The sequence below is a fragment of the Squalius cephalus genome (genome assembly GCF_949319135.1).
Source record: "Squalius cephalus genome assembly, chromosome: 5".
Lineage (NCBI taxonomy): Eukaryota > Metazoa > Chordata > Actinopteri > Cypriniformes > Leuciscidae > Squalius > Squalius cephalus.
Window position 1 is genome coordinate 29,418,800 of NC_137126.1, and position 24,193 is coordinate 29,442,992.

Below are 24,193 nucleotides of genomic sequence, written 5' to 3' on the forward strand. Positions count from 1 at the left end.
GCTAACTCTCTTGACAAAAATGGCGGATGGCGGATTATGATTGGTCAGATCGTCTGTCAATCAAACTCCCTGCAAGGGTCAATTAGCACCTCACTTTCTCTTGCCTTATTTGACCCATTTAGTGTTTGTTAATGTGACAGGCAGACAGTGTGTACCACTGTGTAGATGGCAGACTCAGACAGAGAAAGGCACTCTGTGGAGACAGATCAGTGGGAGGTCCTTCTGACTCATCAAAACACCACACACTTATAGTCCAAAAACTGCCAAGCTGCTTGTGTTTTCCTGCTTGCCCTGCGGAACAAAACAGACTTTCCTGTAATTTTCTGGTTTTCACAGGCTGACATAATGTCATGTTTATCACAATAATTATGCTGACATCATTTTATTGTCAGGTGCATTTGCTCACATTTCTGCCACATGACTTGAAAAGTTGGACACCACAAATTGGCACCCACAGAACCTGGACTGTTAATGGGAGCATATGGGCATTAGCTTGTTCAAAGAAGCTTGACATAAATGATAAACTAAAGTTAATTTATTGTAAATATTAGTTAGGACGAATTGGAATAAATAAATACTTCAAAATTGATTAAAAAAACTTAAGACAATACATTTTAAAGCACATCTGTGTATTTCTTAAAGAAAATGTTATAAAAACTGATTAAACTTGTCCATAACAGATCTTGTCATACTTGTGAAACGGAAGTTGCGATAGTCTTTTCTTCCCATTTGTGACAAACTGAGTGAAACAGCTTCTTAAACAAGAAAAAGAGGGCGGGACTTAATTTTGCCCATCAGGAACTGGTTTGCTGTTGCTGTGATCTAATGTGAGTGACAGGTTGTCCCGCCCTCGCACCAGTAAACACGTCATTAGAGGAGAGATGAGATGTTGATGCAAATGGGAGGGGAAGTTGTTTTTATTAAAGATTACGAGGGCACACGAATTTAAAAAGAAAATAATGATGTGCATTGATAAATCATTTATAATAAATACTGCTATAGTATATTCCATAAAAGAAAAGAATTGTCCATCTTGATTTCAGGGTGACTTTAATCTGGTTCCCCATGCAGCGATGGGCAGACTGCGGTCCCAGCGGTGCAGCTACCATGGCAACAAATGTCGTTGTCATGACAGACAATGACACAACATAATTGTTGCTGAAATAATTTATTCTCTTCCTTCGCTCTATTCTGATTTCATTCATTTATTGACTCAACTCAATGTCCTAATTCTGGTTAAAATTGTAATGCTCTCTCTCAAATACAGCCATACATACCGAAATACACGGTCACACACACTTTTAATATTAACATTTTTCTCTTCTTTTAACATATTCCATTCTGTCACTTTACATCATTTTACATCACAACACTTTAATATCACACTACATTTAACAAAAACACGTCTGATTAGCTGTGATCTTATAATATATTTATAACAGGCTTTCACTTTTCCAGATGTACTGTACTGAATGTTTGATGTGCTGAATCATGCCCCACTTCCAACAGGCTCATGTCCAACATTGCAGTGACTGACAAGCTGACTTGAAATATTTACACTTGCACATAGATAACAGGTTCATTTGAAACAGCTGCAGGAAGTGAAAAACAAAAAATCATTAAATAATAGAATTAGTGACTTGACAAAACAAAGTCTTTATATCAAGAATGAAAATAACACAGAATAAACCCAAACTTAATATCAAGTACCTTTTGGAAATACTGAAGTTTGTGTGTGTGTTTATTAATCATAACTAGTAATGATGTGTATGAGTACTGAAAAATATACACGGAATCTGCCGCACGGCTCCAGGTGAACCCCAATGACACAGCTGTATAACAGTGTTTCCACCTTTAAAATGGGACAGTATCTGTGCCATGACTCTGCCTAAAATGACATCATCAAGATGGGACAAAGAGGAACACCCTCTTCTCCATCAGAATAAGGGCCTCTGAATTCAAAAGAGCAAAGCAAAATAGAAACAGAATTTAATTGCATTTCTTAAAAGTCTTTCTAAATTCTTATGTCTTTCAGAAGCACATGAAAACACAAAACAGAGCAGGAAATATATTATTGAATCCAATCATTTTTGTCAATTATTCAAACCATAACTGGAAAGTTTTTCTGTAAAACGACCACTGATTACATGCAAACTGAGGTTGAAATATGAAGTCTATAAATAGGCTATAGATTATATGGGTGAATCACACCTAAAACCAACATGTCCTGGTTATATTTCACCTCTAAAATGAAAAGGAAAATGAAAAAGAGAATATATATATATATATATATATATATATATATATATATATATATATATATATATATATATATATATATATATATATATATATATATATATATATTGACATTGTGACATTATTTTCATGACTATTTAGCACAGAACATTACATCATCATCACAACAAAATAGAACAAGTAACAAATAGGCTACTGTGGTGTTATATATTACAATGTAAATAATATATAATTTCCCCAACATTGCATGAATGAGAATTATGGGGGATTATTTGTTGTGAAAATAATGTCACAAGTCAAAAATCTTCCTGAAATAGTTTTGCTTTTTCGTTCTGCAAAATATAACTTCTCAAATGTTAACTGCATGTTATGGGTTCTGTGAGATACAAACATAAACCAATACAAAGAAAATGTAAGCCGAGAATGGGAACTCATAAATGCAACAATACTTCTCTATTGTTTATTCAAAATGTAGGCTAATAAATATTAATGAAATCATGTTATTGAGACGCTTTAGTGACAGTAGACTCACTGATTTCTGTTATGGCTTGTTTTAAATTATTCAGTTTCCAATAATAATTTCATTGGTATGCAATTTCATTATATTTTGCAGAACGAAAAAGCAAAACTATTTCAGGAAGATTTTTATATGCAATCATTGGATTTTTATATCCGTTTTGTATATCCAATATTATCAGCTGTAACATAAAAATACAAATAAAATAAAAAATAATAAAAAGCTGTCAGCTACACCGTTTATTAAAAAAAGTACAGCAATCGTTCAAGAGTACAATTTTATTGATATTGATGCCCAATCCACATGTCAACAAGTTCATCCAAAGTTTAATCCTTTAATTATGTAAGGCTTTTCAAGGTTCCAATTGGTCTCGCGCTGTTTTATGATTTGCTGCATGACATCAGCTGGATGAGAGGAGAGGCAGCGGCGATTCCTCATCACTATGACACAGAGTCTGAGGATATAAAAGCCTGGGCCACTCCTTCTGCGCCCGCTGCACGGCTCCAGATAGCAGCTCACTTCAGGTTACCGGCCGGACAGACCGAGAGAGAGTGAGAGTGAGTGAGTGTGTGAGTGTCTGACAGAATGGCGACGCTAGTTGAACCTGTAGATACTCCAGCACCCTTCGGAGGTGTCAGTAGCACGGCATCGCCCACGGCCTCGACACATCACTTCGACGAGGGCAAATATTACCTGCTGGTGGTCACTGGGGAGCTGGTCACTGACGAGCATCTGAAGTGTGCCATTGCGGACATTGAGAAAGGTAGCTCAGCTGACAAGAATAATGAACGAATAATGTGCAGTGCCTCTGCTATTTATGCCATGAATCTATTTAGATGATGTTTGGACCCGTGTATCTTATGCAGTTGCCTTTTCAAGTGCTGTAGACTAACCTTGAACTCACTTTGGGGTTGAATTGGTGAATCTGGACATACATTTTTTTGCTGACTGCACGAAACTTTCCATGCATTGTTATTGGATTTCTTTGTTGTGTGACTATGTAGATGGAAACTGTATCGCAGCCCCTCCCTGTTAGTAACTGGCGAGCGCACTGCATGTCTTATCAAAGCGATCGCATCGCGCCACCCAATTTCCCAAAGACATCATCAGCACCATGACTGTTTTCGCAGGATGTGCAGCTCTATCCGATGATCCAGATGTGTTGTTTTTGGCCATTTGATGAACTTCAGTGTCTGACTTCTGTTGTGGGCTAGGATGAGTTAGCTTGTATATCTATAGCGCGTCGATCAATAAGACTTGTCGTTTGTTTCGCCGGGGTGGAGGGTCTGCAGTCAGGAGGATGTGCACCATCACCGTGCGTCTGCGTGGATGTGATCTGTGGCGCGCGCCAGTTCTTTGTTTCCTAATATCCGTTTTTTCTTACTATATCCTTGTCCTGTTTGCGACTCATTTGGGATTCACGCTAAATAACCATGCGCGAGAGAGATTTTAGTAAATGATTTATTCAGTTTAACACTCAATTAAATGCATTAGGAAGATAATCATATTAAATTGCTAGCTGTAGGCCCTGCTTCATAGCAAGTGTGGCAAAAGCATAACTTCTGCCCACTTGACCAGAGAGACATTGTTGCTGCGCATCCTGATTTATTTACATCCTCTTCCATTCCACTCGCTCCTTTCTAATCACCGGCTTGTAGGCGTGGCGCGGTCCGCACTGCAGTCCCTACGGAAAGTCACAAGGGCCCCACGTTCATGCCAAAAGGGCGTTTCAGTTAGTGATGGGACACGCACACCTGTCCTTTTCATCTATTCATTCAAATAACAAGATTCGGCTATTCATTGCGTCAAGACGTAACTACGTCGTCACGTGGTCCAGCATCCAAATGTTCCAATAAAGCAATATGTAGACACATAGGCTTGTTTGTTTTTTAATTGTTTTATTGATAGGTGTGTTTATTGTCATTGTATGTGTCCCTGTCCCAGCCATCAACTCATAGGCAACATAAATCATTAAGAATCTAAATGTAATTTATTATTTCCAAAATAGAGTTCTCATTTCAGTGAGTAGGCTAATGTTGTTGACTTTAGAACCCCTTTCTGGCCGATTCAGTCCCGTTCAATGAATCATTCAGACCGAACATTTTTTTTATTTTGTCAAATCAACTTATATAATTCACTTGGTTTAGATAACATTATATTTTGAGTTCCTGTTGATTAAACCAATCTCCATTGTATTAACTCAAATTTTTTGATTTTACTGAACTCAGAATTTGATGGCAATCAGGTTACTTGCTTTTTTAAGTTAAACCAACACATTTTTTCAGTATGGTTTTAGTTGTGATCGGATAGTTAGGTCTTTAGATCCCTGTGAGTGACGGTGTGAAAGAAAAAAAGAAGAACAGATAATTATCGCTCTTCATCTGCTCTATCAGGAGGCATTAGCATCACTTTGATGAGGCCTCTGCTTTAAAGCTGTAAAATTTTAGATTTCTCAGGTTTAGTTGTTAGATTTACTGGAAGATTCACTGCTATTTTTGTATTGTGATAAACAAAACACATTACTTTTGTATTGAATGAATCACAAAAAATTACATCTGGCTTGTTGTGCTCTTGTTTTGTGGAACTTGTGAGTAAATGAGGTTTGGCATCTGCTAAATTCTAACCAGTCTTCTAACCATAAATTCTCCAGTAATAGCAGTATGTTAGGCTACTATACTTTCCTTGAAGGCATATGAGTTGCGGTTGTGCATGTGCGGTAGTAGAAATATAGGGGTAATATTCTTCTGTGATTCCATGAGGGGAACAAGTATGCCATCATAAAAACAAAACATGTTTGTCATAAACAGTGTGAACAGCCTTCTTAACCTTTTACCATTTAGAGGCAGATCATTTTGAAGTATATCTGATCTAGAGATGTTGGATCTCCGAAGGTCCATGAAGGTTCACTTCATAGATATTTCCATACATTGATTGGCTTTTGCGTGTATACCAACAGATCCAGGCATTTAGTTATGTGGATTTAAGAGATATTGTGCTTCAGTTCAATATGTAGGAAAGATCTGAAACCCAATCTGATTATTTGATTACTGATCCAATGTAAAGTTAATTACTTAACTTTACATTGGATCAGTAATCAAATAATCAGATTGGAAATTATCTATTTCGCCCAACTGAGTTTCAGATCTCTCCCTGGCATACTGCTACATACGTCATACTCATAAACAAACATTTTAAATGTGGTAGTTTTTGTTGCAAGAAGTAGCCTGTATTGTCAATGCATAAAGAACTGTTCTCTTCATGATTGATAAAAAGTACAACACATTTCATATTTTTACCCTTTTTCCTCTGACTTGCAGGAATTCGTTCATGGGACACAAATCTGATAGATTGCAACTTGGACCAGGAGCTGAAGCTTTTTGTTTCTCGACACTCTGCCAGGTTTTCAGCTGATGTGAGAGGTAGGCTGAACATGATCTGCTCACTTCATTTCCTTTAGCCAGCTCAAAACTCTTATGAAGCAATTTATGATAACTTAATATTAAATATTTAAAACGCTAGTGACCCCAAAAGCTCAGTAGTGCTAAAGAGCAAGTATTGCAGAGATTAATTTTTGTATTATAACTATCATTATAATGTCATTATTAATAATAACTATTTATTTTTCCCTTTTCACAATAAAAGAAAACATTAGCATTACCATGACTTGGCAAAATCTCAATGTCACAAGGTCATTAAAACAGCTTTACACCGAGATGAATTTGTCATAGAGAATCTGCCTCAAAAAATCTGTCTATATATAGATAGGTAGTGTTCCAGTGACATAATTTCACTGCCAGTTAAATTAGTTGTATCAATGAGATCAATGAATGATGCAACAGTAACACAAGTGGTTCAGTCCCTGCGTTACATTTCTTCCATCGTGCTTTGCTCTGTGACTCTTCTGAACTTCCCCATGACATCACAAATGTTACATAACCTCATGTAAAATTGATTCTCATCAGTTTATCTTTATATTAGCGCTTAGCATACAAACGTTGTAGATGACCACAATGTTCAGAACTTTATTTGCTTCCCTATTTCTTTTTGCTATATCTAATGCTCTTCTATATTTAGAGTAATATTTTTTTACACTGATTTTTTTTCATGGAGATAAAAGAGGTGGGTTTAGACGGTGTGCCTGGAGCTCTGTCTGGATCAAACCCTGTCCCTGGTGTCCCCTTGTCTGTCCTCCCTGACTGTCTGCCTCTGTATCTTTTGTTTTCTCTACTTTTTTTCCTCTCATGCTGAATTGCTGCAAGGGATGAAAGCTAAATGTGAGATAATTAGCTGAAAAATTTATGACAATGGTTTTGTCTGCTTTTGAACTAAAGCATGCACACATAGTCATAGGGGCTTCAAATGCATTCAGACCCCAACAGTAATATAGATTTTTTTTCTCACAAAATAGCAGGAAATTATAGGAGCTTAACCATAATGGAAATATCTCTTCCAGAGAGACAGTGAGTCTGCTAATGTAAGCAAATGATGAGCCAACACTGACCTTGAATGATTGAAATGTAATCTGTGTTAGCTTGAACACACACACACACACACACACAAACCATAGCTTAATAGCAAAGCACATTACTTTGTTGAGATCATCAGAATTAATTCTGGAATTCTTATTTACACATCTGAATGACTGTCGGAAGAGGACAAAACAAGAATATATCATTGGCTACAAATCCCCCCCTTAAGGATAAACATGACATGTAGGTGTTGGTTCATTTCCATAATCAGATTTATTGCTCAATGGGTGGCTTTATATGAAGCTTAATAGAAAATGAACAGAGGAATTTGCATTATGCCGCTTTTGGCCATTAAGCCTTTTAAATGCAAAGCCATTACCTGTCCACCACAGACAAATACATAGTGGATAATTGCTTTATCCCACCACCCACTTTCAGAGCAATTCCAATTTTATAACACTTCTTGTTACTTTGAAAGCATTTTAAATTAATTTAGTCTTTAATACTTTTCAGCACAGAGTAAAAGAGAGTTGTAGGGTAATTATCTGTAGAACTGTCCTACAGGGGTTTTGTAGGAGGGTAAGACAGATAAATGGGGGCAGGGGAGAAGGTGGGTTATTACAATTCAGCATGGAGGAGGGTGAAATATAAATTATTGAATGTCTGAGACCTGTGGAGAGTACAGGGAGATTTGAGACTCAAATACACACATACATGCATTTATTTAGCAGATGCTTTAAATCTTAAGCAGTGCATAAATGAGAAACATAATAAAAAACACATGGTTGTTCACATTTATTCACATAAAAAAATAGAAAATGTATCTATATTAGATTAACTCCTTTGTACAAAATACCAACCAAATGCCTTTGAAATACGTGGAACCTCTGCCAGAATCACTAAGAGGAGATGAATCACAGTGTGAAACTCGGAAAAGAGATTACAGTACTTGAAAGAATGCTTGAGAAAGAATTATGAAACAGGCAATATTGTGTCTGTGAGGCTCAGAAGATAAAAGGAGTGTGGAGGATCCCTTTGCTTCTGAGACTTCAGGACCTTGCCTTTGACTTTTTCACTGCTTTGAGTCGAGACGGAAGCATGGAAATGTGCCTGGAAGTTTAATATTAGATCAGTTATCATAGTCCAGCAGATTCGCTCCGCATCAGCCAGTGCAGTAATCAATAGTAATGAATCAGCTCCTGTAATGTAATCAATAAGCACTTAACAAATGATTGCACTTTACTGTGCATTTACATGCTGCCTGATCATTGTGATATTATTAATATTAAAAGTATGAGATGAACTGACAATATATACATTATAATGCCATGTTAAAATATGATACTACTTCATTAAAATAGTTTTCCTTTAACAACTTGACAATTTAAAGGACTAGTCCGTTCAATAATTACATGTCATTTACTCATCCTCATGTTGCTCCAGACCTGTACAGCTTTCTTTTTTTGTGGAAAACAAATGTAAAAATAAAATATATTAAATATTCAATTTCAATACAGATTTACAGACATGGTGGGTGATATTGCTGTCCGGGGCATTCACAAATGATAGATTTTTATACAATTACATTATATGAAACTCTTTGTTTGATTAATAATTTGATAGTTTGATTTGATCATTTTGATTCTCAATAGTTTGATCTATTTTACATACGAGGCCTTTGGCAAATGCTTTTATCCAGATTGATTTACAAAAGAATTTCTGTTTTTGCATATGAGCCTGCCATTGTTAACAAATCTAAAGGTGCTGTGAGTATAAGAACACTAGTTCTAAGTAGAGTACAAAGGCACATAGCATGTTTTATGTCATGATTAGAATACTCTTGTAATACACAAGTCTTTAAACTGAGCCTGAAATTATGTCTAATTTGCTTTGCTTTGATGTAGGGGCTAAAGGTGATTAATATGCATCTCATGAAGCTTTTTGCGCAACGTGCCATTTTGCCATTTTAGGGATTTTTGTTCAGACTTTGAGACTGACTGTTATAAGAAGAACTGGAATAAATGTTACTGATATTTCTAAGTATTTGTGTGTGTGTTTGAATGAGCTCCTCTGTGCCCTTTTTTCAAACTCCCATTTTGGCATTGAAAGGACAGGACAGAGTTGGAGAGAGACAAAGTGAGGGAGAAAGTCAGGTTCATGTTCATGGCATTGCATTTGTATGGATGCTTGCTTTGTTTGTGCGTTGTGGTGAGTGTCATTAAATGAGGCTGCATGCCCAAAGGGTGTTCAGTCTGTATTAGTATCAGAGACAGTGTGAGGTGAGATCAGGACAAGAGGGGTGAGGATGGGGTTGGGTGAGTGTGGCAACGCAAAGCTAGTGTAAGTCAAACAATACTGCAGCTGTCACATCTGCACCCAGAATCAAACTGGAATGGAAATATCCCAGCTTCTAGGTGACAATCAGATATGCCTGCTTTAGCTTACTAAGAGTTGCAAGTTTGTAGTTATGATATCTACAACATATGATTATTTAAAGGTGCTGTTTACAAGCAATTTCAGACGTTTTGCTGACATCTGCCATTTTTCTAATTTCAACCTCTCTCTCTCTCTCTCTCTCTCTCTCTCTCTCTCTCTCTCTCTCTCTCTCTCAAAAAAAAAACATTTTTTTTTTTTTTTTTGCTGTGGTAAAAAAGGGTGGTACGCCCCTGGTGTCACAGAGACATATTCGATTCTGCATGTCTCTTTTCAGTGATATCTGTAAGGTGGCGGAGAGACATGTGATATATGTGATATTTCCCCAAAAAAACGCTTAACACCTTCACCATCTATTTGACACCGAATGATATTTGACCCAAAAATTTAAATTCATTAATTTACACCCTTGCGGTTCTGAACCTGTGTATACTGTATGGATAGAACAAAAGAAGAAGATATTTTGAAGAATGTTTCAACTGTATTAGCCCACTGTAAAACAGAGGAAAACATTTCAGTGTCACATTTGGAAAATTAAGATTAAAATTAATGTCGAAGATGTTTGTTGGTTAACACCATGGTAGCTTCTGTGGCTATTTTCATGGTGAGAAAAACTCAGCACAATCTAATAAAACATTATTTAATGATAAAGAGTTTTGACAGAAAGAACATGTTGGTGGATCTTCTCCTAGTATTAAACACTTGTGTGTCAGATATGGTGAGGAATTCATCATAAAAGCCCCATTATACTCACCCATGTGGATAATAGTCAATGGCAGCGGTTTCATTTTCCAAGGGCAAAGGAAAACTCTGCTATCGACCGTAATATAATTTGTCCGAACTTTAGTTTGCACCACTGATTCTAATCACTTTTTTTTTTCTCTTCATCCCTTTGGAGTTCCCGTCAGCAGCTGTTTTTCACATAAATGGTCTTCCCCCTGGTGTGAGGTTGGCCCTGTAATGATGCCGCTTTTCTGCTTGCGTGAGTCTGGGTGTGTGCTGGGCAGCAGGAATAGCATTCATGTCAGGTTACTGTCACATCAACTGTGTTAACGGACCTGCCCAGATTTAGAGGAACAAGGAGAAAAGAAATGGTTAGAAGAGAATCATTCATTACCAAAACTCAGATGTGTATGCTCTGAAGATTCAGCTAAACTAGAGCAGAGAGAACTGTAGTGAGATGACTGCAACACCTCAGAACCAAGCGTGCCGCACAAGCCCTGAAAAGGCCAAAACGTCTCGATCGCCCCCTGGTGACTGGTCCTAGTATAGGTCATAAGCCCCGCCTCCCTGTGTTATTCAACGGGATGTGAGACCAACTAAACAATTAAATTACACTTCAAATATCTTTTTTCCAAAGGTGGTTTCTTTCATTTGCTGTTGTTTTTATCAGGCTGATGTAAGTTCAAGTGTCTGTTTCAAAAATAAGTTGGTTTTTAGTTAGTTACGTGATGCGGTGGTGTAACGTCATGATTGACAGCTGTGATTGACAGGTTCTCCGAGCGAAGTAGTCACTGAAGCACCAACGGACATTTTTTTCGGGATCTTCGGAGGACTGAGGAGATTGTATTTACTTTGTTTTAACAAGCCTCTTGTCGTACTGCAATCAATTTTTAAAAAAGTGTGCAGAATGCACTCTCCCTGAGGCGAGTGAGGGCGGAGCGTTGATTTCGCGGCTTTACTTCCTGCTCACTACTGCGCAGGTCTGGTCCCGAGATCGCTAGTACTGCGCAGACTCAAGTTCCAATATGTCAGCGCCATATCGGGACTCTGGCGGCTTCAGTTCTCATCAATGGAAGAGAGCGAAGGGGCGTCGTCCATCTTTTTTTACAGTCTATGCTCAGAACACACATATAGAGAAGAAATTAAGTACATAAAGTACGCTCCCCTTGCTATGCAGGTGTCGATTTCAGCTAAATCAGATGCATTCCATTTAACTCATTCTTCCATCCAGTAGCTCTTCCCTCTCATCCTCCAACTGATCTTGATAAAGCATGTTCTCCCAAAGGAACTCCCACTCCCATTCCTAATGATCAAAGAGAGAGTGGCCCATTTTGGTATCTGGAGTCTCAGACATGCTGTATACTTTCTTAAAAAATGTGTTTTCTAGGGGGCAGATGCACTTACATTTAATAAGAAACATATTTAACACTAATTAATCACTACCCTTAGGTTGGTCTACTTTATTTCTCTGAAATAGTATTAAACATATTGTCTGTTGAGAGTTGAAGTCAGTCTATGTAATGCTAGTTATTTAGGTTACAGAAATGTGTTGTGGAGAGCAGTAGAAAAAGCCAAAAATACAGGGGAAATAATAGAAGAAGAAATAGATGGGGTACACAGTGAGTGTTAATAATAACTCAGCAGGTGGGAAACACACTGTAATTACCTACACTGCATGAGAGAGTAACCTGGATTTATGCTCACACACATACAGACAGACACAAACATACTACATACTGTATGTCTTAATCAATCTAGATATTTCTAAATGAAGGGAGCCTGTGTTAGGGAGCAATTAGTATAATGCAAGTCCAAATCCAGGACAGTGATTTTTGCATATGTGTGATTTGTGTTTTTTTTTTTTTAAGTTTAGGGCAAACTTATTTATGAATTATGATTTCTGTGTGAGAATGTTTGCACACAGATTTTATGTGGAAATATGTGTGTATGCGCTTTAGTATGAGACCCAGTATCTGCAATGTAAAATCTCTGCTGCACCAAAAGCATGTAATATATCCACAGCATCCAGTTTTGGAGACTTTTTTTTACAACTATTTTTGGCTGTGGTATGACCATGCTTTCAAGAGGTTGTGCACTGTTATGTGCAAATGGGAAAATTGTGTGTGCCCTCTTGTGTTTTAGATTTAGACCTTGAAATTTTGGGTAGCTAAGGCCTTATTCTTCAAGCAATTTTCAGCACTTATGGAGCGCATGGTCACTGACCCTATACAAACAACTTCAGAGGTGGGATTATGAGACTATGAACAACAATTGCTGCATGAGTGAATGTTACAGAAGGGGCTCATAGACCTCTGCAGTAATAGCAAACACTCTACTGACAGTGATAGAGTTGACTGTTTCCTGCAATCTTACAGCTTCACTGCTTCTGGACAGCTTGATGGATTTATAATAGGATTGATTCACCCAGACAGAGACTGGAGAATTCTCACCTGAATTTATAATGAGCCATTTGGACAGGGGATGGGCAAAAATAAGATGTTGAACAATCAGAGGCATATTATATTGTCAGTTTAGTCACACTGTCAGAGGACATGTATGGACAGAAAGTACACAGAAAATGGCCAGTTAGCCAAAAAAATAGGAACACGCTTACCACAGAGGAATACTAGAAGGTTTTTTTTGTGTTCCACCTATGTGGTGATTGAAAGAGAAAGGATGACACGTTGCTGGAGGAGGGGCAGAGGTTAATTAGAAATGTCAATAGAGCATATATAGAGAAACGAGGAAGAGAAGAGGACAGTATTTGCATGAGTACACACAAGGCAATTAAGTGAAACAGATGTCACATAAAAAAAATCCCAGACCATAACCATTTTGACTACAAATTAAACTCAATAAGGCATATATACATAAAAAAGGGGCTGAAGGAATGGTAGTGAAAAGAAAAGGAAATGATCTTCAGTAAAATTACAGACCAAATAAACTCACCAAAGCTAGTTTTTGGCTTGTCTTTGAGGTTCCTTAAGCAGCAGCAGCATTTGTGTTGTTCTGGAGTCCTGGTCTTGAGAAGCTATATTCGGCGAAGACAATCCTTAAAATAAATATGTATAATTTAGTTCAGTTAATAATACAAACCAAAACATTTTCAAGATCCTCATGTGCATTGTGTGTACATCACAGTAATAACATGTCATTTTATTTTCAGGACAAAAGATTCTGCACCACAAAAGTAATGTGTTGGAGACAGTAGTGCTCATCAACCCTTCAGATGAAGCTGTTAGCACTGAGGTAAACCCACTCTCTCTGTTTCTCTATATTTCTATAAATATATCTATGTCTGCCACTAAAACATATTTTAAAACTGTTTTAGGTGTCTGGATCACATAGAAACAAATACCTTATTGGGGATAAGAATAAACACAGAGCTAGTATCCTATAGGACAAGAACATCATGGTTCCGTATGTAATGGTTGTGTCACAGTTGCAGGCAAACTCATAAATGCACAACACGGTCATACACACAAAGGCTTGCTTGCACACTGTGACTGCAGTTTGACTCTGCATTAATAATATGGTAAAGCACTGCAGGTCTGACCCTGGCAGACCGCCCAGAACAGTCAATGGCAGCAAACTGGAAAATGCTGGCCTGGACAGAGAACAAGAAAGAGAGAGGAAAAAACACAGAAAGCCAAAGTAATACAATTTGTATTTGTTGAAATTAATGACATTTTTCAGTCAAGTCACACAAAATTGCAACAACAAAAAAAGTTTAGATGAGGTTATAGCAACAAGTTTACTTCTGTTAGGTGGGTTTTTTACAGCATGATATGACATTTTACAGTGCAAACTCTCAGTTGATTAAGGTAACAGTTTTTGGCAGATAAGGCATTTAATAATTAAGGATAACCTTCACATGTTGTTTTTGTTGCATCAAATGCAAGCCATGATTAATCCAAACCAAGTCAATGTTAATTTAATATTATAATATTTATATATATATAGTATAATATAATATATATATATAACTTTGTTTATACCTAGGTACGTCTTATGGTCTCAGACACAGCCCACCATAAGCTGCTTGTCTTAGCAGGACAGTGTTTTGAAAATACAGGCGAGCTGATTCTCCAATCAGGCTCCTTTTCTCTCTCCAATTTCATTGATATTTTTACAGATCAAGAGGTGAGTGATTGTTAGCTTTTTGCTTTGGTTTGCTATATTTACCAGTTTTGTGACTGCAACAGTCAACAGATGCTAAAATTTTGCATGCATATAGCAAGTTTAACATTAAATTCAAGGAAGTTGTCTTATTTAGTGAAACGTTTCAATTCACTTTACTCACAGATTGGAGAACTTCTTAGCACCATACATCCAGCCAACAAAGCCAGTTTAACCCTTTTCTGTCCTGAGCATGGTGACTGGAAAAATTCAAACCTGGACAAACACAACTTGCAGGACTTCATCCATATGAAGTTAAACTCCCCAACCATCCTTCCAGAAATGGAAGGTCTTTCTGAATTCACAGAGTACCTGTCAGAATCTGTAGAAATTCCATCTCCGTTTGACATGCTGGAACCCCCAACTTCAGGAGGGTTCCTAAAATTATCCAAACCATGCTGCTATATTTTCCCTGGTGGACGAGGTGATTCAGCACTGTTTGCAGTTAACGGCTTTAACATGCTGATTAATGGTGGATCTGATAGAAAGTCATGTTTTTGGAAGCTGGTACGCCATCTGGACAGAGTAGATTCTATTCTCCTCACACACATTGGAGATGACAACCTCCCTGGTATTAATAGCATGCTGCAGCGAAAAATAGCTGAACTCGAGGAGGAACAGTCACAGGGATCCACAGCTAACAGTGACTGGACAAAGAATATGATCTCACCTGATATTGGTGTTATGTTTGTCAACATGCCCCAGACCCTGGAAAACCTTGAGCCTAACTACAGGATTAGAAGAAATGCTGGGGAGGCATCTCTCACAATGCAGTACTTAAACAAGCTGTCGTTAAAACCAGAACCTCTGCATAGGAATATTGGGAACACAGTAGAACCAATTATACTTTTCCAGAAAATGGGTGTTGGAAAGCTTGAAATGTATGTTCTTAACCCTGCTAAGAACAGCAAGGAGTTGCAATGCTTCCTGAAAGAATGGACTGGTAGTGATAAAGACAAAGCCCCTGTCTTGTTGCCAAATGGAAAAGAATCAGAGCTCCCAATCTCATATTTGTCTTCCATCTCATCACTGATTGTGTGGCATCCTGCTAACCCATCAGAAAAAATCATCCGTGTTCTGTTTCCAGGCAATTCAACTCAGAATAATATTCTCGAAGGCCTAGAGAAACTTAAACACTTAGACTTCCTCAAACATCCTGTGATCACACAAAAAGAGCTTAATTCAAACTTAGCCCCTACACTGAAACAAGCAAAGATGAAACATAAGACAGACAGTAAAGAGAGCCTAAAGTCCACATCAAAACCATCTCCAAGCAAAAATGTCCACAAAGAGTCAAAAGAAGAAGCCCCTGAAAAACTAAAAATCCTTAGTAAAACTGACTCTGCTGAAACTCAGGAGCTAACACAAAAGACAGAGAAGAAAGAAAAAGCACTTGTGAAAAAAGTGAAAGCAGGAGACAAGGACATTAAAGGCAAGATTGAGCAAACACCCAAAATTGACACTCCAGAGAAAAAGAAAGCTGACATTAAACCAAAAATAATAAAGAAAGAAACAAAGAAATCAGTGGAAAAGAGTGAGGCTGATAAAAAGGCAGAAAAACCCACACCCAAGAAAGAAGAAAAGACCAAAAAAGAAGAGAAAGTAAAGAAAGAAGAAGTGAAGAAGGAAATTAAAAGACGGGACATTAAGAAAGATTCCCTATTAAAGGAAAGCAGAAAGGATGAAAAGAAAGAAATGCAGAAAGAGGAAAAAGAACCTAAGAAAGATTTTAGGAAAGCTGGTAGCTTGAAAAAGAATGCCCCTAGCATACCTGAGGTGAAAAAACCTGCACCTAAACCAAAGGTTGCAGCACGAGGAAAGGCTCCTGGTAGTCCTGCAAAATCCAAAGAGAAGGCTAAGGCTAAGCCCACAAAAAAAGATGCAGGAGAATTAGTGGCAGCAACTTCTGTTTCAGGTGCTACTGCTGATGAACCTGCCATTGAAGCCAGTGTAACAGATGTTCTTGAGGCAGAGAGATCATTGATGTCTTCTCCAGAGGACCTCACTAAAGACTTTGAGGCTCTGAAAGCAGAGGAGATTGTTGAAGATGACGAAATCCTATCTCAGACCAAAAAAGATGATTCTGATCAAGGAGAGATGATCAAGCATGAAGAAATAACTCCTTGCAAAGAGTCTCCAGAAGCAGCAGAGTCACTGGATGAAGGAATAGCAACCACAGAAGCTGAGGAGGAATGTGGTGGTACTCCAGGGGAGCTAGAGCCCAATCAAAAAAGCAATGGCACCAGTGATAAATTTGAAGATGAGGGAACAGGGTTGGAAGAGTCATCTGAGTTGGGGGACTATGAAGAAAAGGGAGATACAGAGGAAGTGGATGAGCAGGACAGAGCAATATCTACATTAAAAGATGATGGAGAGCAAGGAGAGCCGGAAACAAAGGAAGGGTCCGATTATGGTGCAGAAGAACCACAATGTTTTGATGTAACCACACCACCAAGGCTCTCTGCACCTTTATCTCCTGCTGTTTCCATTCATGATGAAACTCTACCAGCAGGTTCAGAAAGTGAGGTCGCCTCTGATGATGAAAATCGAGATGAGCCTCCAGAAGAATACACAACATCTGGACACACTCAGTCTACAATTGAGATCTCAAGTGTTCCAACACCTATGGATGAAATGTCAACTCCAAGAGATGTATTGAGTGACGAGACAACTAATGATGAAAGTGATTCTCCCTCCCAAGATTTTGTCAGGTACAGTATGGCTACAGATTATGAACGAAATAAACTCTCACCTCTCAAAGATCTTCCTGAATTAGATCACTCTAAGAGCGATGCCACTGAAGGGCATGACTATCATGCATCAGCTTCCACCATTTCACCTCCATCTTCACTGGAGGAAGACAAATCTGCCAAGGAGTTTTTAACCAAAACCACATTCTCTTTTGATTCAAACAGGCTCACTGGTACCACTACAAATTTGCCTTTTGTCCGGTCACCTTCTGGTGACCAAAACATGAACATTGACCATATTCATACAGGTGCATCTTCACCGATTGAACTGGGAACCACACTAGCAGGGATGTCAAAAGGAATGGAATCATACAGTCCAGATGAGAAAACATTAGAGGGCCCTTTATCTCCTCAGTCCTCAGGTCACACACCTTACTACCAATCCCCAGTGGAGGAGAAAGATGGCACTATGCCGTCTGAGAAAATGTCTGAGCCCCAGGGTCCAATTATTGTTGACATCACAAGTGACAAGGAATACTCTCCCAGAGAGGCTAGTCCTATTGATGAAGCGGTGCCTGTGTCACAAATGGAAAAGAAGCAATCACCAAGTTATGAAGCACATTTATCAACCAATTATGAGCTTGACCACAAGACCCAAAGCCAGACTGACAATAATGATAAAAGGTTAGCAACTGATGACAGTTCTTCAATTATATCTGCTGCATCATTGCTGCCGGCTAAAGCAGAGAGCCTGTCTGATACAAATCCTTTCACAACATTTAAAGAGGACAGCAAAATGTCCATATCTGAGGGGACCACATCGGATAAGTCTGGCACACCGGTTGATGAGGTTGTTGCAGAGGACACATTTTCTCACATTGCCTCTGCATCAACAGCATCACTCGCAACAAGTTCTTTACCAGAACCTACAACAGATGAGGTCTCCCCATCACTTCATGCTGAAGTGGGCTCCCCTCATTCCACAGAAGTGGATGATTCTCTCTCTGTCTCTGTTGTTCAGACTCCAACCACAATGCAAGAAGCAGAAGTCTCCCCATCTAAGGGCAGTCCCCGGCCTATGTCAATCTCCCCTGATGTTTCTCCAAAAACAGCCAAATTAAGAATGCCACAACAGGAAACAAAATCCTCTGAGCAGTCTTTGTCAGCTGAGTGTGGACAAGAATCCCCAGAACACTCATTTACTTTGGATTTTAGCAAGCAGTCACCAGATCATCCATCTATTGGAGGAATGCAACATACAGCCACTGAAAATGGTCCGACAGAAGTTGATTACAGTCCCTTGGACGGAGCTGGTCTCATGAAAGAACAGCACAGACCCGGGGAAGATGGGGAGAAGGCAATGCTTTTCAAAGAGTCTGATAGTTCCCAGGTTGCATCTGCTTCCCCATCAGATGCCTCTCAGTCCACCCCATCAGTTACAACACCCTGCCAAATTGGGGAGCCAAGAGAAGTTTCCCCAAATGCGGGTCGTTTCTCAGCGTCTGTTACTCCAAAACAGTCACCCCGCAATCAGTCCCCTTTATCTCCTGACTCTTCTCTTGTTCTAGGGAGACCAAGTACTTCACATGAAGGTACAGATAAAGATAAAGCTAGTCCCAGCTCATTGTACGAAGAGACTGGTATGGATAAAATAGAGGACACACAAAATCTGGTGAAGACTCCTCCGAAGGCCCAATCTCCTACAGTGTCATCTTGTTTTTCTCAGAAGACAGAAGAGCATAAACTTGGCTTAGAGACGAATGCCTTCACAGACTTGAACGCCCCCCCTAGCCCCAAAATATCATCTCCAGCAAAAATTTCTCCTTCTTTCAATCAGACAGAAACTCAAGAGAAGTTTTCCAGCAGCTCCACATCATATTCCTACAGCTGTCAATATGGAGAATCTACTAAAATCTGTGATGGTGGGTCCATAGGGCCAGATACATCAAAAACAATCCTTTCTCAGTCACGAGCAGATGTGGACTTGTGTTTGGTGACCTCCTGTGAATACAGACATCCAAAAACAGAGCTTTCTCCATCCTTTATAAACCCCAGTCCTCTTGAGTACTTCATGAATGAGGAACATCCTGTGGAGGAGGAAAAGCCACTTGCTAAGTCTGGAGGAGGACCACCACCACCTGAAGGGAAACAGCAGAACAAGCAGTGTGAAGAAACTCCACCAACCTCTGTAAGTGAATCAGCGCCCTCTCAAACAGACTCTGATGTTCCTCCTGGCACAGAGGAGTGCCCATCAATAACTGCAGATGCAAATATTGACTCTGAGGATGACTCAGAAACACTACCAACAGATAGGACTATCACTTATCGTCATGCAGACCCACCTCCAGCCACGCCCAGAGATCCTGCCCCTGCTCCTCCACATCCTGATGCCTGTATGGTGGATCCTGAGGTCCTTAAGGCTCAGGAGGCATCCCAAAAAGATGAAAGAGGGAAGCCAAAAAAGAACATCAGTAGCAAGACCAAGTCATCTGCAACAAAGAGCTTGTCAAAAACAAGTGCCGAATTGAAAGTATCTTCTCCAAAAAAGACTACAGAAGATAAAGATGCCAAAAATGCTACTAATACCTCTGCATCAAGGGGAGTGAAAAGCAGCACTTCAGGTAATTTTCATACTTTCAATTTAAAAATATGACACCTTACATAATACACAGTTATATGTCTATAGTCTGTTGTTTTTTTAAAGCATTTTTTAACTTTGCTTTTAATATAATATATGATTTATATATTTTTATTGTTGTTAAGGAAGCACCAAGTACAGCACTGGAACGTCAGTACCTAACTGTCCACCAATGTATATGGACCTAGTTTACATACCAAATCACTGCAATGCCAAGAATGTGGATGCTGAGTTCTTTAAACGGATCCGATCCTCCTACTTTGTAGTCAGTGGCAATGATCCAACAGCACAGGAGCCCAGTAAGGCAGTTCTGGATGCTCTGTTGGAAGGAAAGAGCCAATGGGGAAATAATATGCAGGTACTATTATTCTTCCAATTATGGATACTTTCCTTGAAATTAATGTTGCATATGATATTGGTATGGTTATTCTTACCCCTCTAGGTCACACTGATTCCAACCCATGATACAGAAGTTATGAGGGAGTGGTACCAGGAAACCCATGAGAAGCAGCAAGACTTAAACATCATGGTTTTGGCAAGCAGCAGCACTGTGGTCATGCAAGATGAGTCTTTCCCTGCATGTAAGATTGAGCTGTGATTGTCATGATCAAGATGTGGTAGAGGTTGGATGTTGGAGAGCAAACAATAGGAAAACTTACTACACACATTCACAAAAGCAAATGTTTAGGATCTCTTTCCATATACTCAGTAGAGGAACCAGCAAAAATTTTGTTTCTCAGTAGAATTATCTAGTACTCTTTGAGGTCTCAGGTTGTGAAAATATTGGGTTAGACATTGTTGACCACACAAAGAGCAGCTTTTGCTGTGTATAAGACCTCCACAAACACCCAGCATAAGCGACTTAGAGCAAACTAAACAACTGACTAAATACATACAGTAGTCGGTGGATGAACACTGTATTGAGCATCTCCAAGAAAACTGACAACAAACTACAAATTTACTAATTTAAAAACAGATTATAAACTGGTCAATGGATCGCTGAAAAATAACTCCATAAATGATAATGTTTACACCAAAGGTCGAGGGATTGTTTAAATGCCTTAGAAAGTTAAACTGAATGTACAACAAACATGATGCACTTAATATGAGGACAATTAAATGGTATGTATTATCCACAATTACAAATATATCATTGGATGCAAAAGCTACATTTAGCATCATATTCCAGCCGCATTGAGTTGCATAAAGTATGAATGTGAAGCTTGCTACCTTTGTGATTAAATGCAAAATAGAATAAAGGTCTAACCAATTTAAAAGACTCCCTGAGAAAAAATTCCTGAGAAAAAAGGAAATACCATAAGTCGTATGTAAAAACCTTAATGATATAAATAATACATCTTATACCTCTTCCTCCTGGAAATAATTCATAATTATATTGTCACCATTGTAATAGATATGAATTTTTACAGGTAGGAAATATTTCTTTAAAACTGGCCATCATTAGCTTGAAATCACATGTATTTCACACCAGCCTTTTTTAATAGGGTAAAATATTAAATGTTTGAACTCCAAAAATTGTTACTCATTAATTTGTACTGCTTATTATTTGCACACTTTATTTATGTTAATGTTTGTATCCTATGAACTGAGTAATTGAGTTGCAATATTTATTTGCCTTATTTAATACTTAATTTATAATTGGAAATTTGCTTTTTGTGGCATTCCTATGAAGTTAATCATAAAAAGAGATCTCTAACATGCGAAACTTGTCGTTTCAAAGTTGTGTCAGTTCAAAAATTGTTTTTGTTTGATAACTATTGTTTTATTTTTTAACTCCAAATGGAGTTGACTAACCTTTTAACTGAACATTTCACTCAATATTGAGAGCTCTTCTGTATGCACTGTTCATCCAAATCTTATCCATCTACAATTTTTATTTTCTTAGCTTGTCAATGTTTCCAAGAAGAGCCATCAAGATTGTGGTACATTGAAAGTTGAGAAACTGAAAACTTTCCTTTGCTTAGGAATCTTTTATAAAATTGCACTGTACTATAATTATAAATAGCTTAGTGACGGAGTGAGTGGTCGGATGATATGTGCATGTGTAATGTATTATCCTTGACATTTCTCTGTGCTTTCTTTCACTAAGAGGGGAAACACACTCTTTACTGCCAACAAATCACTGCAAGGATATGACTGAAATAATTCATGATTGGAAAATCATGAACTTGGATCAGGTTTGTTGTATCTAAATGTCACTTTTAATCAATAACCATACAGTCATGGAAATTTTACCATCTCATTGAAGACTGTCAATTGAATTCCAATCATCAATTACTATGACGCTTCCACTGTATACGGATTTTACAGTTTCTACTAGTAAATTGCATGATATCTACATGACAATACAGGATGATGCCACAGGTTGTTAAAATATTTCAAAGTCATAACTGCTTGAAACATTTTATCACAATATTTAGAGAACAACAACACATTAACAAAAAATTACCAGGGAACATGGTGCCGTTGTGGCCCAACCCTTTTCAACAGCTCAAGAAGACAATAAACTTGATATGACGATGATCTCAAACCTCACGGTTCAGAACGGGATACTTCTTAATTCCATACTAACAGCAGCAACGGTTAACAGACTCTTCTAGCCACATGCTTTAGCAAAATGCATTGTTGTTTATCCGCTAGACATCTACAAGAGTAAATACAACACACACACACGCTCAGTCTATCACTCCCCTCTTTCCTCTGACCCACAGTAACACTTCACTTCACTTTCTCTCAAAACTTCACAATCCCTCTGGTTTTCCTCGCTGACCTTCGGGTGCTAGTAAGAATATGTCTGCAGTTGTGTATGAACTATATATATTAATCTTGTGAACTTGCATCTTTCCCTTTTTTCATTCCTAATCCCATATCTAGAGGATAGTCTCAAGTGAAAGTATTACCTTGTGCTTTTTCCTGATGTTTGTGTGCGATATATCTTCTCAACTATGGGGTGTTTGATGTAAAGGGAACTACAATTAAAAAGAAGGTAAATCAGTCCACAATAAATAATTTTGTGGAAAATATTTTGTGTTTTTATTTGTAGAGTATGGTATTCCACAAAATGTGTTTATGTTGTTGGTAAGGGGAATTTTGTGATCTTGTGCTTGCTCAAAGGCATTTCTGAGAGTTTAATTGGCTACAAAACAGGCCTAAGCCCCTGGGCTCATGTGTCTGATTCTGGTTAGAGATCTGGCTCCGACCAAAATTACCCAAATTGGAACAGGATTTAGGCAAGTGATTTGTGCATTCTAAGTTTTGACCTCAAAAAGACAACACTGAGCATAACTTTAAATTGAACTTTTCTTTTAAATAAAAGGAGAGCAATTTCCTACATGCTTTTATAAAACATTAGAATACATAGAAAAATGTACTCTTGAAAATAAGCTGTTATGGTGAATCAAGACTGGTTTGCATTAACATCTATTTGATTGAGGGAAGACAGACTGGTCACTACCCTGGCAGTCAACCATGCCCTTATGCCACAGAGGACATTAACTAATGATGACTTGGGCACTGCAGGCATTTTTCAAACCCAGACAGAACCATAGCGTTAAATCAAAATGGAAATGTCTAGCGGCAAAAGTACCAGAGAAATAACATTGGCTGAAGTTCAATGTGAGAAGTCTGGGTCACAGCATGCTATTACTTTTATGTACTGAGCATGATGTCAGCAGATCAATGCAGGTCAGAGGAGTCATGCAACCTAAAGTGACTTTACATTAACTCTGTTTGCTTTTATGTGAAAGGAGTAAAGGAAGTAGAATTATTTTAAATATTTCTTTTGTTTTAAAATTTGATTATGTGCATTGTGTTCTCAAAACTGATGTACCTTTTCAACATGCAGCTTGACAGCAGTTATTATTTCTACCAAAGTGCACTAAAACCACATAAACACTTCATACATCATGTCGCAAACATCCTCACCAATAAAAACGGTCACTTAATAACAAAATTACTTTAAAGCACTGAATACTAGTAATATAACTGGATAATTTCATTATCTTAGATTTTTCAAGTACTGTAGTATGCCAGTGTAAATCACAAATTATCCATTTTAATATCTTTGAATAAAACAAAAAACTGATAGTGATGTTGAACATATTTAGTTTTGACATAAAAGTGAGCAAAAATGAAAAAACAAAACAAAAAAACAACAACTTTTTTTATAAAAGTTCTGATTGACTGTGAGTGAGAAACGATATCATGAGTTAAAATATATGGTCAATGAATGAATTTTGTAACAAGGCAAATAATAAATTATTCA

General features: G+C 38.0%; 1 protein-coding gene and 1 long non-coding RNA gene across 2 annotated transcripts; one reads left to right on the forward strand and one right to left on the reverse strand.

Moving 5' to 3' along the window:
• The first annotated feature begins 3,156 nt into the window (after window positions 1-3,156).
• map1b (microtubule-associated protein 1B) lies at window positions 3,157-22,946 on the forward strand. Its single transcript, XM_079870835.1, has 7 exons — window positions 3,157-3,539; window positions 6,094-6,195; window positions 13,568-13,650; window positions 14,404-14,544; window positions 14,707-19,891; window positions 20,034-20,266; window positions 20,351-22,946. Exons 1-7 carry the CDS (start codon window positions 3,362-3,364, stop codon window positions 20,504-20,506), a joined length of 6,078 nt encoding a protein of 2,025 aa, XP_079726961.1. The 5' UTR covers window positions 3,157-3,361; the 3' UTR covers window positions 20,507-22,946.
• LOC307158362 lies at window positions 10,360-14,045 on the reverse strand. Its single transcript, XR_013821218.1, has 3 exons — window positions 13,760-14,045; window positions 13,351-13,453; window positions 10,360-10,736 (listed from the first exon to the last, which is right to left on the reverse strand). It is a non-coding gene; the product is annotated as an uncharacterized lncRNA (long non-coding RNA).
• Window positions 22,947-24,193: the final 1,247 nt, after the last annotated feature.